Source organism: Salvelinus fontinalis, chromosome 40 (genome assembly GCF_029448725.1).
Source record: "Salvelinus fontinalis isolate EN_2023a chromosome 40, ASM2944872v1, whole genome shotgun sequence".
NCBI lineage: Eukaryota > Metazoa > Chordata > Actinopteri > Salmoniformes > Salmonidae > Salvelinus > Salvelinus fontinalis.
The window spans coordinates 626,422-639,313 of NC_074704.1; the positions used below are offsets into that span (position 1 = coordinate 626,422).

Below are 12,892 nucleotides of genomic sequence, written 5' to 3' on the forward strand. Positions count from 1 at the left end.
CAGACTGCAACCCTCAGACTGCAACCCCCTCAGACAGCAACCCCCTCAGACTGCAGCCCTCAGACAGCAACCCCCTCAGACTGCAACCCCCTCAGACAGCAACCCCCTCAGACTGCAACCCTCAGACTGCAACCCTCAGACAGCAACCCTCAGACTGCAACCCCCTCAGACTGCAACCCCCTCAGACAGCAACCCCCTCAGACTGCAACCCCCTCAGACTGCAACCCCCTCAGACAGCAACCCCCTCAGACTGCAACCCCCTCAGACTGCAACCCCCTCAGACTGCATCCCCCTCAGACTGCAACCCCCTCAGACAGCAACCCCTTCAGACTGCAACCCCCTCAGACTGCAACCCCCTCAGACTGCAACCCCCTCAGACAGCAACCCCCTCAGACTGCAACCCCCTCAGACTGCAACCCTCAGACAGCAACCCCCTCAGACAGCAACCCCCTCAGACTGCAACCCCCTCAGACTGCAACCCCCTCAGACTGCAACCCCCTCAGACAGCAACCCCCTCAGACTGCAACCCCCTCAGACAGCAACCCCCTCAGACTGCAACCCCCTCAGACTGCATCCCCCTCAGACTGCAACCCCCTCAGACTGCAACCCCCTCAGACTGCAACCCCCTCAGACTGCAACCCCCTCAGACAGCAACCCCCTCAGACAGCATCCCCCTCAGACAGCAACCCTCAGACTGCAACCCCCTCAGACAGCAACCCCCTCAGACTGCAACCCCATCAGACTGCATCACCCTCAGACAGTAACCCCCTCAGACTGCATCCCCCTCAGACTGCATCCCCCTCAGACTGCATCCCCCTCAGACGGCAACCCCCTCAGACGGCAACCCCCTCAGACTGCATCCCCCTCAGACGGCAACCCCTCAGACTGCAACCCCCTCAGACAGCAACCCCCTCAGACAGCAACCCTCTCAGACTGCAACCCCTCAGACTGCAACCCCCTCAGACAGCAACCCCCTCAGACAGCAACCCCCTCAGACTGCAACCCCCTCAGACTGCAACCCCCTCAGACTGCAACCCCCTCAGACTGCAACCCCATCAGACAACAACCCAGGCTCAAATCCCCAAAGATCAAGGGAACATAATGAAAGGTCTCCAAGACGACAGTACATACCCATCCATCACCTGTCTCCAAGACGACAGTACATACCCATCCACCGCCTGTCTCCAAGACTACAGTACATACCCATCCATTACCTGTCTCCAAGACGACAGTACATACCCATCCATCACCTGTCTCCAAGACTACAGTACATACCCATCCATCACCTGTCTCCAAGACTACAGTACATACCCATCCATCACCTGTCTCCAAGACTACAGTGCATACCCATCCATCACCTGTCTCCAAGACTACAGTACATACCCATCCATCACCTGTCTCCAAGACTACAGTACATACCCATCCATCACCTGTCTCCAAGACTACAGTACATACCCATCCACCACCTGTCTCCAAGACGACAGTACATACCCATCCATCACCTGTCTCCAAGACTACAGTACATACCCATCCATCACCTGTCTCCAAGACTACAGTACATACCCATCCATCACCTGTCTCCAAGACGACAGTACATACCCATCCATCACCTGTATCCAAGACTACAGTACATACCCATCCATCACCTGTCTCCAAGACGACAGTACATACCCATCCATCACCTGTATCCAAGACGACAGTACATACCCATCCATCACCTGTCTCCAAGACGACAGTACATACCCATCCATCACCTGTCTCCAAGACTACAGTACATACCCATCCATCCCCTGTCTCCAAGACGTTTCTAGTTATTATATGATGTGTATATCTAACTCCTCCCCCTGTCTGCTAGGCACGTCAGCACATGTAGGCATCAGTGTGTACGGCTGTGAGGGGCGTAGCGGGCATCGCCACCTGGACAGCCCCGGGGCCTTCGCACGTAACGGACTGGACATCTTCCACATCGCCACGGAAACTAGCCTGGGCAGCGTCTGGAAGATCCGCGTCTGGCACGACAACAAAGGTAGGAGGACACACACACTAACACACACACACACACACACACACACACACACAAACACACACACACACATATGCAGGCACTTTGGATTTTTGAAAGGCATGTTACAAGTACAATGTAATATTATTATTATTCATATTATCATTATTATTATTATTATTCATATTATTATTATCATTATTCATATTCATATTATTATTCATATTATTATCATTATTCATATTATTAGTATTATTCATATTATTATTCATATTATTATTCATATTAATATTATTATTATCATTGCGAAAAAAGAAAAAAAAGATCCACCAGCCACTGTGGCAGGTAGAAAGGAAAATCTACCAGCCACTCAAATGATTTTTACCAGCAAGCCTGTATCTCTCACAGAACTAGAATGAGATTCACTTTCTATGTTTTCTCTCCCTCTCTCTGTTCTGATGGACATGAGCCTGCAACTCCCGTCTCTCCAGCGTTGCACTTCATCATTTATTTAGTTACAGAATTATAACTGCTTGAAGGGTTCTGGAGGGGCTGCAGAACCCCTGATAAATGTAAATACATTTGGCAAAATTATAGAATTACTGCTGTCTGTTCAGAAAGAAATTAAATCATTCAGAATGTCCAACTACACCATGAGAAGGCCCATCATTTAGCCACAGAGGATCAATAGCTTCTTTTAAAAACTGCCTGGCTGTGGATTGTGTGTAGCCCAATAACAAGGCCTACAGCCAGGAATGTTCTGCAAATCTGTCAGTGATCGACAGCATGCAGACAAAACAGGCCTTTCACAATATTACAAATACAAATCGCAGGAAAACACAGGTTGGAAAGCAAATGTCTCCTGCAGAAAACAGAAGACTCTAATCTGTCTGATGTAAGCTGGCTAAATATTTGATCAACTTCTAAATATTGTTTTACATAGTAAAGAGAGAGAGAGGTTTTTGGCACGAACGCATCGGCCATCACCGGTGAGTGATCTGCTCATCATTAGGTGAGTCAGTGAAAGTGGAAAGCATTTCTAGGACTATAATTTAGAGTAGATGCCTCTCCTCTACTGCTCTATGCCACGATGCAAAAGAGATGATATGCATAGATAATGGTTTATTATAAACATTTACAGGAACCTCAGAGCTCCCCAGGTCACCCCCCTCTTCCACTCACGTTTTGTTGCGTCTCCTCCCGGTTTACAAATGAAGCACTGAATGTGGTATATTGTTTCATTACATTTTTTGTGACCTGAGTATTTTAATTCAAAATATCACAGATGAGACAAAAATGTTCACCTACCCCTTTAACCTCTCTAGGGTATGTTGGACGGTAGCGTCCCACCTCATCAACAGCCAGTTGCATATCCTAGCATCTGGGCCTGAGTAGCAGGCAGTTTACTTTGGGCATGCTTTTCATCTGGACATGAAAATGCTGCCTCCTACCCCAAAGAAGTTAAGTGCGGGAGGTTACCGTGGTAATGCGACTAGAGTGACGTTTGTGCCTGTGAGATTGAGTCTGGCTAGTAGAAGCGTTGTGGTTACCGTGGTAATGCGACTAGAGTGACGTTTGTGCCTGTTAGATTGAGTCTGGCTAGTAGAAGCGTTGTGGTTACCGTGGTAACGTGACTAGAGTCACGTTTGTGCCTGTGAGATTGAGTCTGGCTCGTAGAAGCGGTGTGGTTACCATGGTAACGTGACTAGAGTCACGTTTGTGCCTGTGAGATTGAGTCTAGCTCGTAGAAGCGGTGTGGTTACCATGGTAACGTGACTAGAGTCACGTTTGTGCCTGTGAGATTGAGTCTGGCTAGCAGAAGCGGTGTGGTTACCATGGTAACGTGACTAGAGTGACGTTTGTGCCTGTGAGATTGAGTCTGGCTAGCAGAAGCGGTGTGGTTACCATGGTAACGTGACTAGAGTCACGTTTGTGCCTGTGAGATTGAGTCTGGCTAGCAGAAGCGGTGTGGTTACCATGGTAACGTGACTAGAGTCACGTTTGTGCCTGTGAGATTGAGTCTGGCTAGCAGAAGCGGTGTGGTTACCATGGTAACGTGACTAGAGTCACGTTTGTGCCTGTGAGATTGAGTCTGGCTAGCAGAAGCGGTGTGGTTACCATGGTAACGTGATTAGAGTCACGTTTGTGCCTGTGAGATTGAGTCTGGCTAGTAGAAGCGTTGTGGTTACCATGGTAACGTGACTAGAGTCACGTTTGTGCCTGTGAGATTGAGTCTGGCTAGCAGAAGCGGTGGGGTTACCATGGTAACGTGACTAGAGTGACGTTTGTGCCTGTGAGATTGAGTCTGGCTAGCAGAAGCGGTGTGGTTACCATGGTAACGTGACTAGAGTCACGTTTGTGCCTGTGAGATTGAGTCTGGCTAGCAGAAGCGGTGTGGTTACCATGGTAACGTGACTAGAGTGACGTTTGTGCCTGTGAGATTGAGTCTGGCTAGCAGAAGCGGTGTGGTTACCATGGTAACGTGACTAGAGTCACGTTTGTGCCTGTGAGATTGAGTCTGGCTAGCAGAAGCGGTGTGGTTACCATGGTAACGTGATTAGAGTCACGTTTGTGCCTGTGAGATTGAGTCTGGCTAGTAGAAGCGTTGTGGTTACCATGGTAACGTGACTAGAGTCACGTTTGTGCCTGTGAGATTGAGTCTGGCTAGCAGAAGCGGTGGGGTTACCATGGTAACGTGACTAGAGTCACGTTTGTGCCTGTGAGATTGAGTCTGGCTAGTAGAAGCGTTGTGGTTACCATGGTAACGTGACTAGAGTCACGTTTGTGCCTGTGAGATTGAGTCTGGCTAGCAGAAGTGGTGTGGTTACCATGGTAACGTGACTAGAGTCACGTTTGTGCCTGTGAGATTGAGTCTGGCTAGCAGAAGCGGTGTGGTTACCATGGTAACGTGACTAGAGTCACGTTTGTGCCTGTGAGATTGAGTCTGGCTAGCAGAAGCGGTGTGGTTACCATGGTAACGTGACTAGAGTCATGTTTGTGCCTGTGAGATTGAGTCTGGCTAGTAGAAGCGTTGTCTTCCCTAGCGGTTGAAACTCAAACATCGAAAAACAACCTCTGAACAAAACCATGGAAATGGCCAGGAAACACAAAGACAAAGTCTCACTTCAGTAGAGGTTAGTTTACATGTAATTAGACCAACTTTTATGCCTGTTCGCAGCGCTTCTAAAAATGAATCTTTCACTCAGTTCTTCACGTGTGCACAGCCCCCAGCCAGGCAGTGTTGCAGCGCGAGGTGGAACAGGCTATATGGGATTCGTAGTTCTTTGACTTTGTGCGATTAACAAAACGACATAAATACTTTGAAAACAGCTAATGCAGCATTTATTTAACTGTAAATGTAATCAAACTTGACTGTTTTTAATTCACAATGTGAGTGAAATGCTGTGGAGCCCCGCCCTGGCAGGTGGGCATTTAGGCTGATTAATATTATTATTATTATACACTTACTGTAGATCTTTGTCAAACTGTAAGCAACCTAGTAAATGTGCCCTTTCTCTCCTCCCTCCTCTCCTCCCTCCTCCCTCCTCTCCTCTCTCCTCTCCTCCTCCTCCCTCCTCTCCTCCCTCCTCCTCTCCTCCCTTCTCTCCTCTCCTCCTCTCCTCCCACCTCTCCTCGCCTCCTCGCCTCCACCTCTATCTCCACTCGTCCATCTGTCCTCTCCTCCTCTCCCCAGGTCTGTCTCCAGCATGGAAGCTCCAGTACGTCCTGGTGAAGGACCTACAGACAGGAAGCAGTTACTATTTCCTGGTAGAGGAGTGGCTGTCAGTGGACAACGAGAGGACAGATGGACGCGTGGAGATAGAGGTGGAGGCCTCAGGTAAGGACCCTAACCCCTATCTCTAACCCCTATCCCCAGCCCCTACCCTAACCCCTATCCCCAGCCCCTACCCTCGTAGTTTAGTAGTCAAACCCAAATGGTCTCCAACATGGTGCAGGAGTCTATCCACATCTCGCCACCGCTGCCTCGACAACTGGTCCAGGGCCAGTTTTGTCATATAGCCGTTAAGGATAACAGTTGCACTTTGAACAGGAGCACTGATCACAAATCAGTGGTCCTGTTCATTAATACAAACTCACTACTTCCTCTTTTACTTCCTCCTTCCTTTTTTTCTGCTTCCTGTGGGCGTGTCCTGACCTACAGAAGAGGCAGAGCTTCGTCGGTTGCCCCGCCTCCTGAACTGGGAGCTTCAGCGTGCCCTGTGTGAGAGTCACTTGTGGCTGTCGCTATGGGAACGGCCGGTCCGCAGTCCCTTTACCCGCCTCCAGAGGGCGACGTGCTGCGCCCTGCTGCTACAGCTCTGTCTGCTGGCTAACACCATGTGGTACAGCACCGTGGCCAATAGGAGCTACAGGTAGGGGGAGTGTGTGTGTGTGTTTTTGTGTGTGTTTTTGTGTGTGTGTGTGTGTGTGTGTGTGTGTGTGTGTGTGTGTGTGTGTGTGTGTGTGTGTGTGTGTGTGTGTGTGTGTGTGTGTGTGTGTGTGTGTTCCAGTACTGACCGTGTTGTCCTACTGTAGCTCTGTAGCAGTGTCCAGGCTGGTGGTGGTGGATGTGGAGACTGTGGCTGTGGGAGTGGTCAGCTGTCTGGTGATTTACCCCCTCTACCTGCTGGTCTTCACTCTCTTCAGGATGAGTCGTAGCAAGGTGACACACACACACACACACACACACACACACACACACACACACACACACACACACACACACACACACACACACACACACACACACACACACACACACACACACACACACACACACACACACACACACACACACATACCTTTAGAACACACACACACCTTTAGAAAACACATCTTTAGAACACACACCTTTAGAACACACAGACGCGCCTTTAGAACACACACCTTTAGAACACACATCTTTAGAACACACACCTTTAGAACACACACCTTTAGAACACACATCTTTAGAACATACATCTTTAGAACACACAAACTTAGAACACACACCTTTAGAACACACACACACCTTTAGAACACACATACACCTTTAGAACACACACACCTTTAGAACACACACACCTTTAGAACACACACCTTTAGAACAGACACACCTTTAGAACACACACACTTTTTGAACAAACACCTTTAGAACACACACATCCACCCTTCACATCTCCACCATTATGCATTTAAATCCCTGAATCCTTCATAAAGACTCTGTGTGTGTGTGTGTTTTGCATCCCGCCGCGTGCGTCCCTGTGTGGCTGTGTGTGTGTGTGTGTGTGTGTGTGTGTGTGTGTGTGTGTGTGTGTGTGTGTGTGTGTGTGTGTGTGTGTGTGTGTGTGTGTGTGTGTGTGTGTGTGTGTGTGTGTGTGTGTGTGTGTGTGTGTGTGTGTATATAAGTGTGTGTCAGTAGAACAGGTGCCGTCCTCCCAGGTGGACCAGGAGTCAGTGGAGATAGATGACTTCCTGGATAACTCCATGGCAGGAAGCTCCTTCCTCATCTTCAACGGTGTCCCTGGAGAGGTGTGTATGTGGCGTGTCTCTGTGTGTGTGTGTGTACGTGGCGTGTGTGTGTGTGTACGTGGCGTGTGTGTGTGTGTATGTGTGTGTGAGAGAGAGAGGTGTGTACGTGGCGTGTGTGTGTGAGAGGGATGTGTGTGTGTGTGTGTGAGAGAGAGATGTGTACGTGAGGTGTGTTTGTGAGAAAGGTACGTGGCGTGTGTGTGTGAGAAAGGTGTGTACGTGGCGTGTGTGTGTGTGTGTGTGTGTGTGTGTGTGTGTGTGTGTGAGAGAGAGAACTCTTAATAAAAAGTAGTGCACCGGGCATAGCAGGAAACAGGGTCAGTTGAGATGAAACGTAGACAGACAGATGTGTGTCTCGTCTAGGTCTGGTTGTCTAGGTCTGGTTGTCTAGGTCTGGTTGTCTAGGTCTGGTTGTCTAGGTCTGGTTGTCTAGGTCTGGTTGTCTAGGTCTGGTTGTCTAGGTCTGGTTGTCTTGGTCTGGTTGTCTTGGTCTGGTTGTCTAGGTCTGGTTGTCTAGGTCTGGTTGTCTAGGTCTGGTTGTCTAGGTCTGGTTGTCTAGGTCTGGTTGTCTAGGTCTGGTTGTCTAGGTCTGGTTATCTGGTTGTCTAGGTCTGGTTGTCTAGGTCTGGTTGTCTAGGTCTGGTTGTCTAGGTCTGGTTGTCTAGGTCTGGTTGTCTAGGTCTGGTTGTCTAGGTCTGGTTGTCTAGGTCTGGTTGTTTAGGTCTGGTTGTCTTGGTCTGGTTGTCTAGGTCTGGTTGTCTAGGTCTGGTTGTCTAGGTCTGGTTGTTTAGGTCTGGTTGTTTAGGTCTGGTTGTTTAGGTCTGGTTGTCTAGGTGTTATCTAGGTCTGGTTGTCTTGGTCTGGTTGTCTAGGTCTGGTTGTCTAGGTCTGGTTGTCTAGGTCTGGTTGTCTAGGTCTGGTTGTCTTGGTCTGGTTGTCTAGGTCTGGTTGGCTAGGTCTGGTTGTCTGGTTGTCTAGGTCTGGTTGTCTAGGTCTGGTTGTCTAGGTCTGGTTGTCTAGGTCTGGTTGTCTAGGTCTGGTTGTTTAGGTCTGGTTGTCTTGGTCTGGTTGTCTAGGTCTGGTTGTCTAGGTCTGGTTGTTTAGGTCTGGTTGTCTAGGTCTGGTTGTCTAGGTCTGGTTGTCTAGGTCTGGTTGTCTAGGTCTGGTTGTCTAGGTCTGGTTGTCTAGGTCTGGTTGTCTAGGTCTGGTTGTCTAGGTCTGGTTGTCTAGGTCTGGTTGTCTAGGTCTGGTTGTTTAGGTCTGGTTGTCTAGGTCTGGTTGTCTAGGTCTGGTTGTCTAGGTCTGGTTGTCTAGGTCTGGTTGTCTAGGTCTGGTTATCTGGTTGTCTAGGTCTGGTTGTCTAGGTCTGGTTGTCTAGGTCTGGTTGTCTAGGTCTGGTTGTCTAGGTCTGGTTGTCTAGGTCTGGTTGTCTAGGTCTGGTTGTCTAGGTCTGGTTGTTTAGGTCTGGTTGTCTTGGTCTGGTTGTCTAGGTCTGGTTGTCTAGGTCTGGTTGTCTAGGTCTGGTTGTTTAGGTCTGGTTGTTTAGGTCTGGTTGTTTAGGTCTGGTTGTCTAGGTGTTATCTAGGTCTGGTTGTCTAGGTCTGGTTGTCTAGGTCTGGTTGTCTAGGTCTGGTTGTCTAGGTCTGGTTGTTTAGGTCTGGTTGTTTAGGTCTGGTTGTTTAGGTCTGGTTGTCTAGGTGTTATCTAGGTCTGGTTGTCTAGGTCTGGTTGTCTAGGTCTGGTTGTCTAGGTCTGGTTGTCTAGGTCTGGTTGTCTGGGTCTGGTTGTCTAGGTCTGGTTGTCTAGGTCTGGTTGTCTAGGTCTGGTTGTCTAGGTCTGGTTGTCTAGGTCTGGTTGTCTGGTTGTCTAGGTCTGGTTGTCTAGGTCTGGTTGTCTGGGTCTGGTTGTCTAGGTCTGGTTGTCTGGTTGTCTAGGTCTGGTTGTCTAGGTCTGGTTGTCTAGGTCTGGTTGTCTAGGTCTGGTTGTTTAGGTCTGGTTGTCTAGGTCTGGTTGTCTAGGTCTGGTTATCTAGGTCTGGTTGTCTTGGTCTGGTTGTCTAGGTCTGGTTGTCTAGGTCTGGTTGTCTAGGTCTGGTTGTCTAGGTCTGGTTGTCTGGTTGTCTAGGTCTGGTTGTCTAGGTCTGGTTGTCTAGGTCTGGTTGTCTAGGTCTGGTTGTCTTGGTCTGGTTGTCTAGGTCTGGTTGTTTAGGTCTGGTTGTCTAGGTCTGGTTGTCTAGGTCTGGTTGTCTAGGTCTGGTTGTCTAGGTCTGGTTGTCTAGGTCTGGTTGTCTAGGTCTGGTTGTCTAGGTCTGGTTGTCTAGGTCTGGTTGTATTGGTCTGGTTGTATTGGTCTGGTTGTCTAGGTCTGGTTGTCTAGGTCTGGTTGTATTGGTCTGGTTGTCTGGGTCTGGTTGTTTAGGTCTGGTTGTCTAGGTCTGGTTGTCTAGGTCTGGTTGTCTAGGTCTGGTTGTCTAGGTCTGGTTGTCTAGGTCTGGTTGTCTAGGTCTGGTTGTCTAGGTCTGGTTGTCTAGGTCTGGTTGTCTAGGTCTGGTTGTTTAGGTCTGGTTGTCTAGGTCTGGTTGTCTAGGTCTGGTTGTTTAGGTCTGGTTGTCTAGGTCTGGTTGTCTAGGTCTGGTTGTCTAGGTCTGGTTGTCTGGTTGTCTAGGTCTGGTTGTCTAGGTCTGGTTGTCTGGTTGTCTAGGTCTGGTTGTTTAGGTCTGGTTGTCTAGGTCTGGTTGTTTAGGTCTGGTTGTCTAGGTCTGGTTGTCTAGGTCTGGTTGTCTAGGTCTGGTTGTCTGGGTCTGGTTGTCTAGGTCTGGTTGTCTAGGTCTGGTTGTCTAGGTCTGGTCGTCTGGTTGTCTAGGTCTGGTTGTCTAGGTCTGGTTGTCTAGGTCTGGTTGTCTAGGTCTGGTTGTCTAGGTCTGGTTGTCTAGGTCTGGTTGTCTAGGTCTGGTTGTCTAGGTCTGGTTGTCTAGGTCTGGTTGTCTGGTTGTCTAGGTCTGGTTGTCTAGGTCTGGTTGTCTAGGTCTGGTTGTCTAGGTCTGGTTGTCTAGGTCTGGTTGTCTTGGTCTGGTTGTCTAGGTCTGGTTGTCTAGGTCTGGTTGTTTAGGTCTGGTTGTTTAGGTCTGGTTGTCTGGGTCTGGTTGTCTAGGTCTGGTTGTCTAGGTCTGGTTGTCTAGGTCTGGTTGTCTAGGTCTGGTTGTCTAGGTCTGGTTGTCTAGGTCTGGTTGTCTAGGTCTGGTTGTTTAGGTCTGGTTGTCTTGGTCTGGTTGTCTAGGTCTGGTTGTCTAGGTCTGGTTGTCTAGGTCTGGTTGTTTAGGTCTGGTTGTTTAGGTCTGGTTGTCTAGGTCTGGTTGTCTAGGTCTGGTTGTCTAGGTCTGGTTGTCTAGGTCTGGTTGTCTAGGTCTGGTTGTCTAGGTCTGGTTGTCTAGGTCTGGTTGTCTAGGTCTGGTTGTCTAGGTCTGGTTGTCTAGGTCTGGTTGTCTTGGTCTGGTTGTCTAGGTCTGGTTGTCTGGTTGTCTAGGTCTGGTTGTCTAGGTCTGGTTGTCTAGGTCTGGTTGTCTGGTTGTCTAGGTCTGGTTGTCTAGGTCTGGTTGTCTAGGTCTGGTTGTCTGGTTGTCTAGGTCTGATTGTCTAGGTCTGGTTGTCTGGTTGTCTAGGTCTGGTTGTCTAGGTCTGGTTGTCTGGTTGTCTAGGTCTGGTTGTCTAGGTCTGGTTGTCTGGTTGTCTAGGTCTGATTGTCTAGGTCTGGTTGTCTGGTTGTCTAGGTCTGATTGTCTAGGTCTGGTTGTCTGGTTGTCTAGGTCTGATTGTCTAGGTCTGGTTGTTTAGGTCTGGTTGTCTAGGTCTGGTTGTCTAGGTCTGGTTGTCTAGGTCTGGTTGTCTAGGTCTGGTTGTCTAGGTCTGGTTGTCTAGGTCTGGTTGTTTAGGTCTGGTTGTCTAGGTCTGGTTGTCTAGGTCTGGTTGTCTGGTTATTTAGGTCTGATTGTCTAGGTCTGGTTGTTTAGGTCTGGTTGTCTAGGTCTGGTTGTCTGGTTGTCTAGGTCTGGTTGTCTAGGTCTGGTTGTCTAGGTCTGGTTGTCTAGGTCTGGTTGTTTAGGTCTGGTTGTCTAGGTCTGGTTGTTTAGGTCTGGTTGTTTAGGTCTGGTTGTTTAGGTCTGGTGTCTAGGTATGGTTGTCTAGGTCTGGTTGTTTAGGTCTGGTTGTTTAGGTCTGGTTGTCTAGGTCTGATTGTCTAGGTCTGGTTGTTTAGGTCTGGTTGTCTAGGTCTGGTTGTCTGGTTGTCTAGGTCTGGTTGTCTAGGTCTGGTTGTCTAGGTCTGGTTGTCTAGGTCTGGTTGTTTAGGTCTGGTTGTCTAGGTCTGGTTGTTTAGGTCTGGTTGTTTAGGTCTGGTTGTTTAGGTCTGGTGTCTAGGTATGGTTGTCTAGGTCTGGTTGTTTAGGTCTGGTTGTTTAGGTCTGGTTGTTTAGGTCTGGTGTCTAGGTCTGGTTGTTTAGGTCTGGTTGTCTAGGTCTGGTTGTTTAGGTCTGGTTGTCTAGGTCTGGTTGTTTAGGTCTGGTTGTCTAGGTCTGGTTGTCTAGGTCTGGTTGTTTAGGTCTGGTTGTCTAGGTCTGGTTGTTTAGGTCTGGTTGTTTAGGTCTGGTTGTTTAGGTCTGGTTGTTTAGGTCTGGTTGTTTAGGTCTGGTTGTCTAGGTCTGGTTGTTTAGGTCTGGTTGTCTAGGTCTGGTTGTTTAGGTCTGGTTGTTTAGGTCTGGTTGTTTAGGTCTGGTGTCTAGGTATGGTTGTCTAGGTCTGGTTGTTTAGGTCTGGTTGTTTAGGTCTGGTTGTTTAGGTCTGGTTGTTTAGGTCTGGTGTCTAGGTCTGGTTGTTTAGGTATGGTTGTTTAGGTCTGGTTGTTTAGGTCTGGTTGTTTAGGTCTGGTTGTTTAGGTCTGGTTGTTTAGGTCTGGTTGTCTAGGTCTGGTTGTTTAGGTCTGGTTGTCTAGGTCTGGTTGTTTAGGTCTGGTTGTCTAGGTCTGGTTGTTTAGGTCTGGTTGTCTAGGTCTGGTTGTTTAGGTCTGGTTGTTTAGGTCTGGTTGTCTAGGTCTGGTTGTTTAGGTCTGGTTGTTTAGGTCTGGTTGTTTAGGTCTGGTTGTCTAGGTCTGGTTGTTTAGGTCTGGTTGTCTAGGTCTGGTTGTTTAGGTCTGGTTGTTTAGGTCTGGTTGTTTAGGTCTGGTGTCTAGGTATGGTTGTCTAGGTCTGGTTGTTTAGGTCTGGTTGTTTAGGTCTGGTTGTTTAGGTCTGGTGTCTAGGTCTGGTTGTTTAGGTATGGTTGTCTAGGTCTGGTTGTTTAGGTCTGGTTGTTTAGGTCTGGTGTCTAGGTATGGTTGTCTAGGTCTGGT

At 48.7% G+C, this 12,892-nt stretch overlaps 1 protein-coding gene across 1 annotated transcript in view; it reads left to right on the top strand.

The window, feature by feature from the left end:
* Positions 1-12,892, top strand: part of pkd1a (polycystic kidney disease 1a) — a 175,601-nt gene that overhangs the window by 129,547 nt on the left and 33,162 nt on the right. The window contains exons 40-44 of the mRNA XM_055907434.1: positions 1,856-2,026; positions 5,697-5,840; positions 6,165-6,375; positions 6,539-6,665; positions 7,391-7,513. Of these exons, the coding sequence (XP_055763409.1) occupies positions 1,856-2,026; positions 5,697-5,840; positions 6,165-6,375; positions 6,539-6,665; positions 7,391-7,513 (776 nt within the window). The remainder of the gene's footprint in view (positions 1-1,855; positions 2,027-5,696; positions 5,841-6,164; positions 6,376-6,538; positions 6,666-7,390; positions 7,514-12,892) is intronic.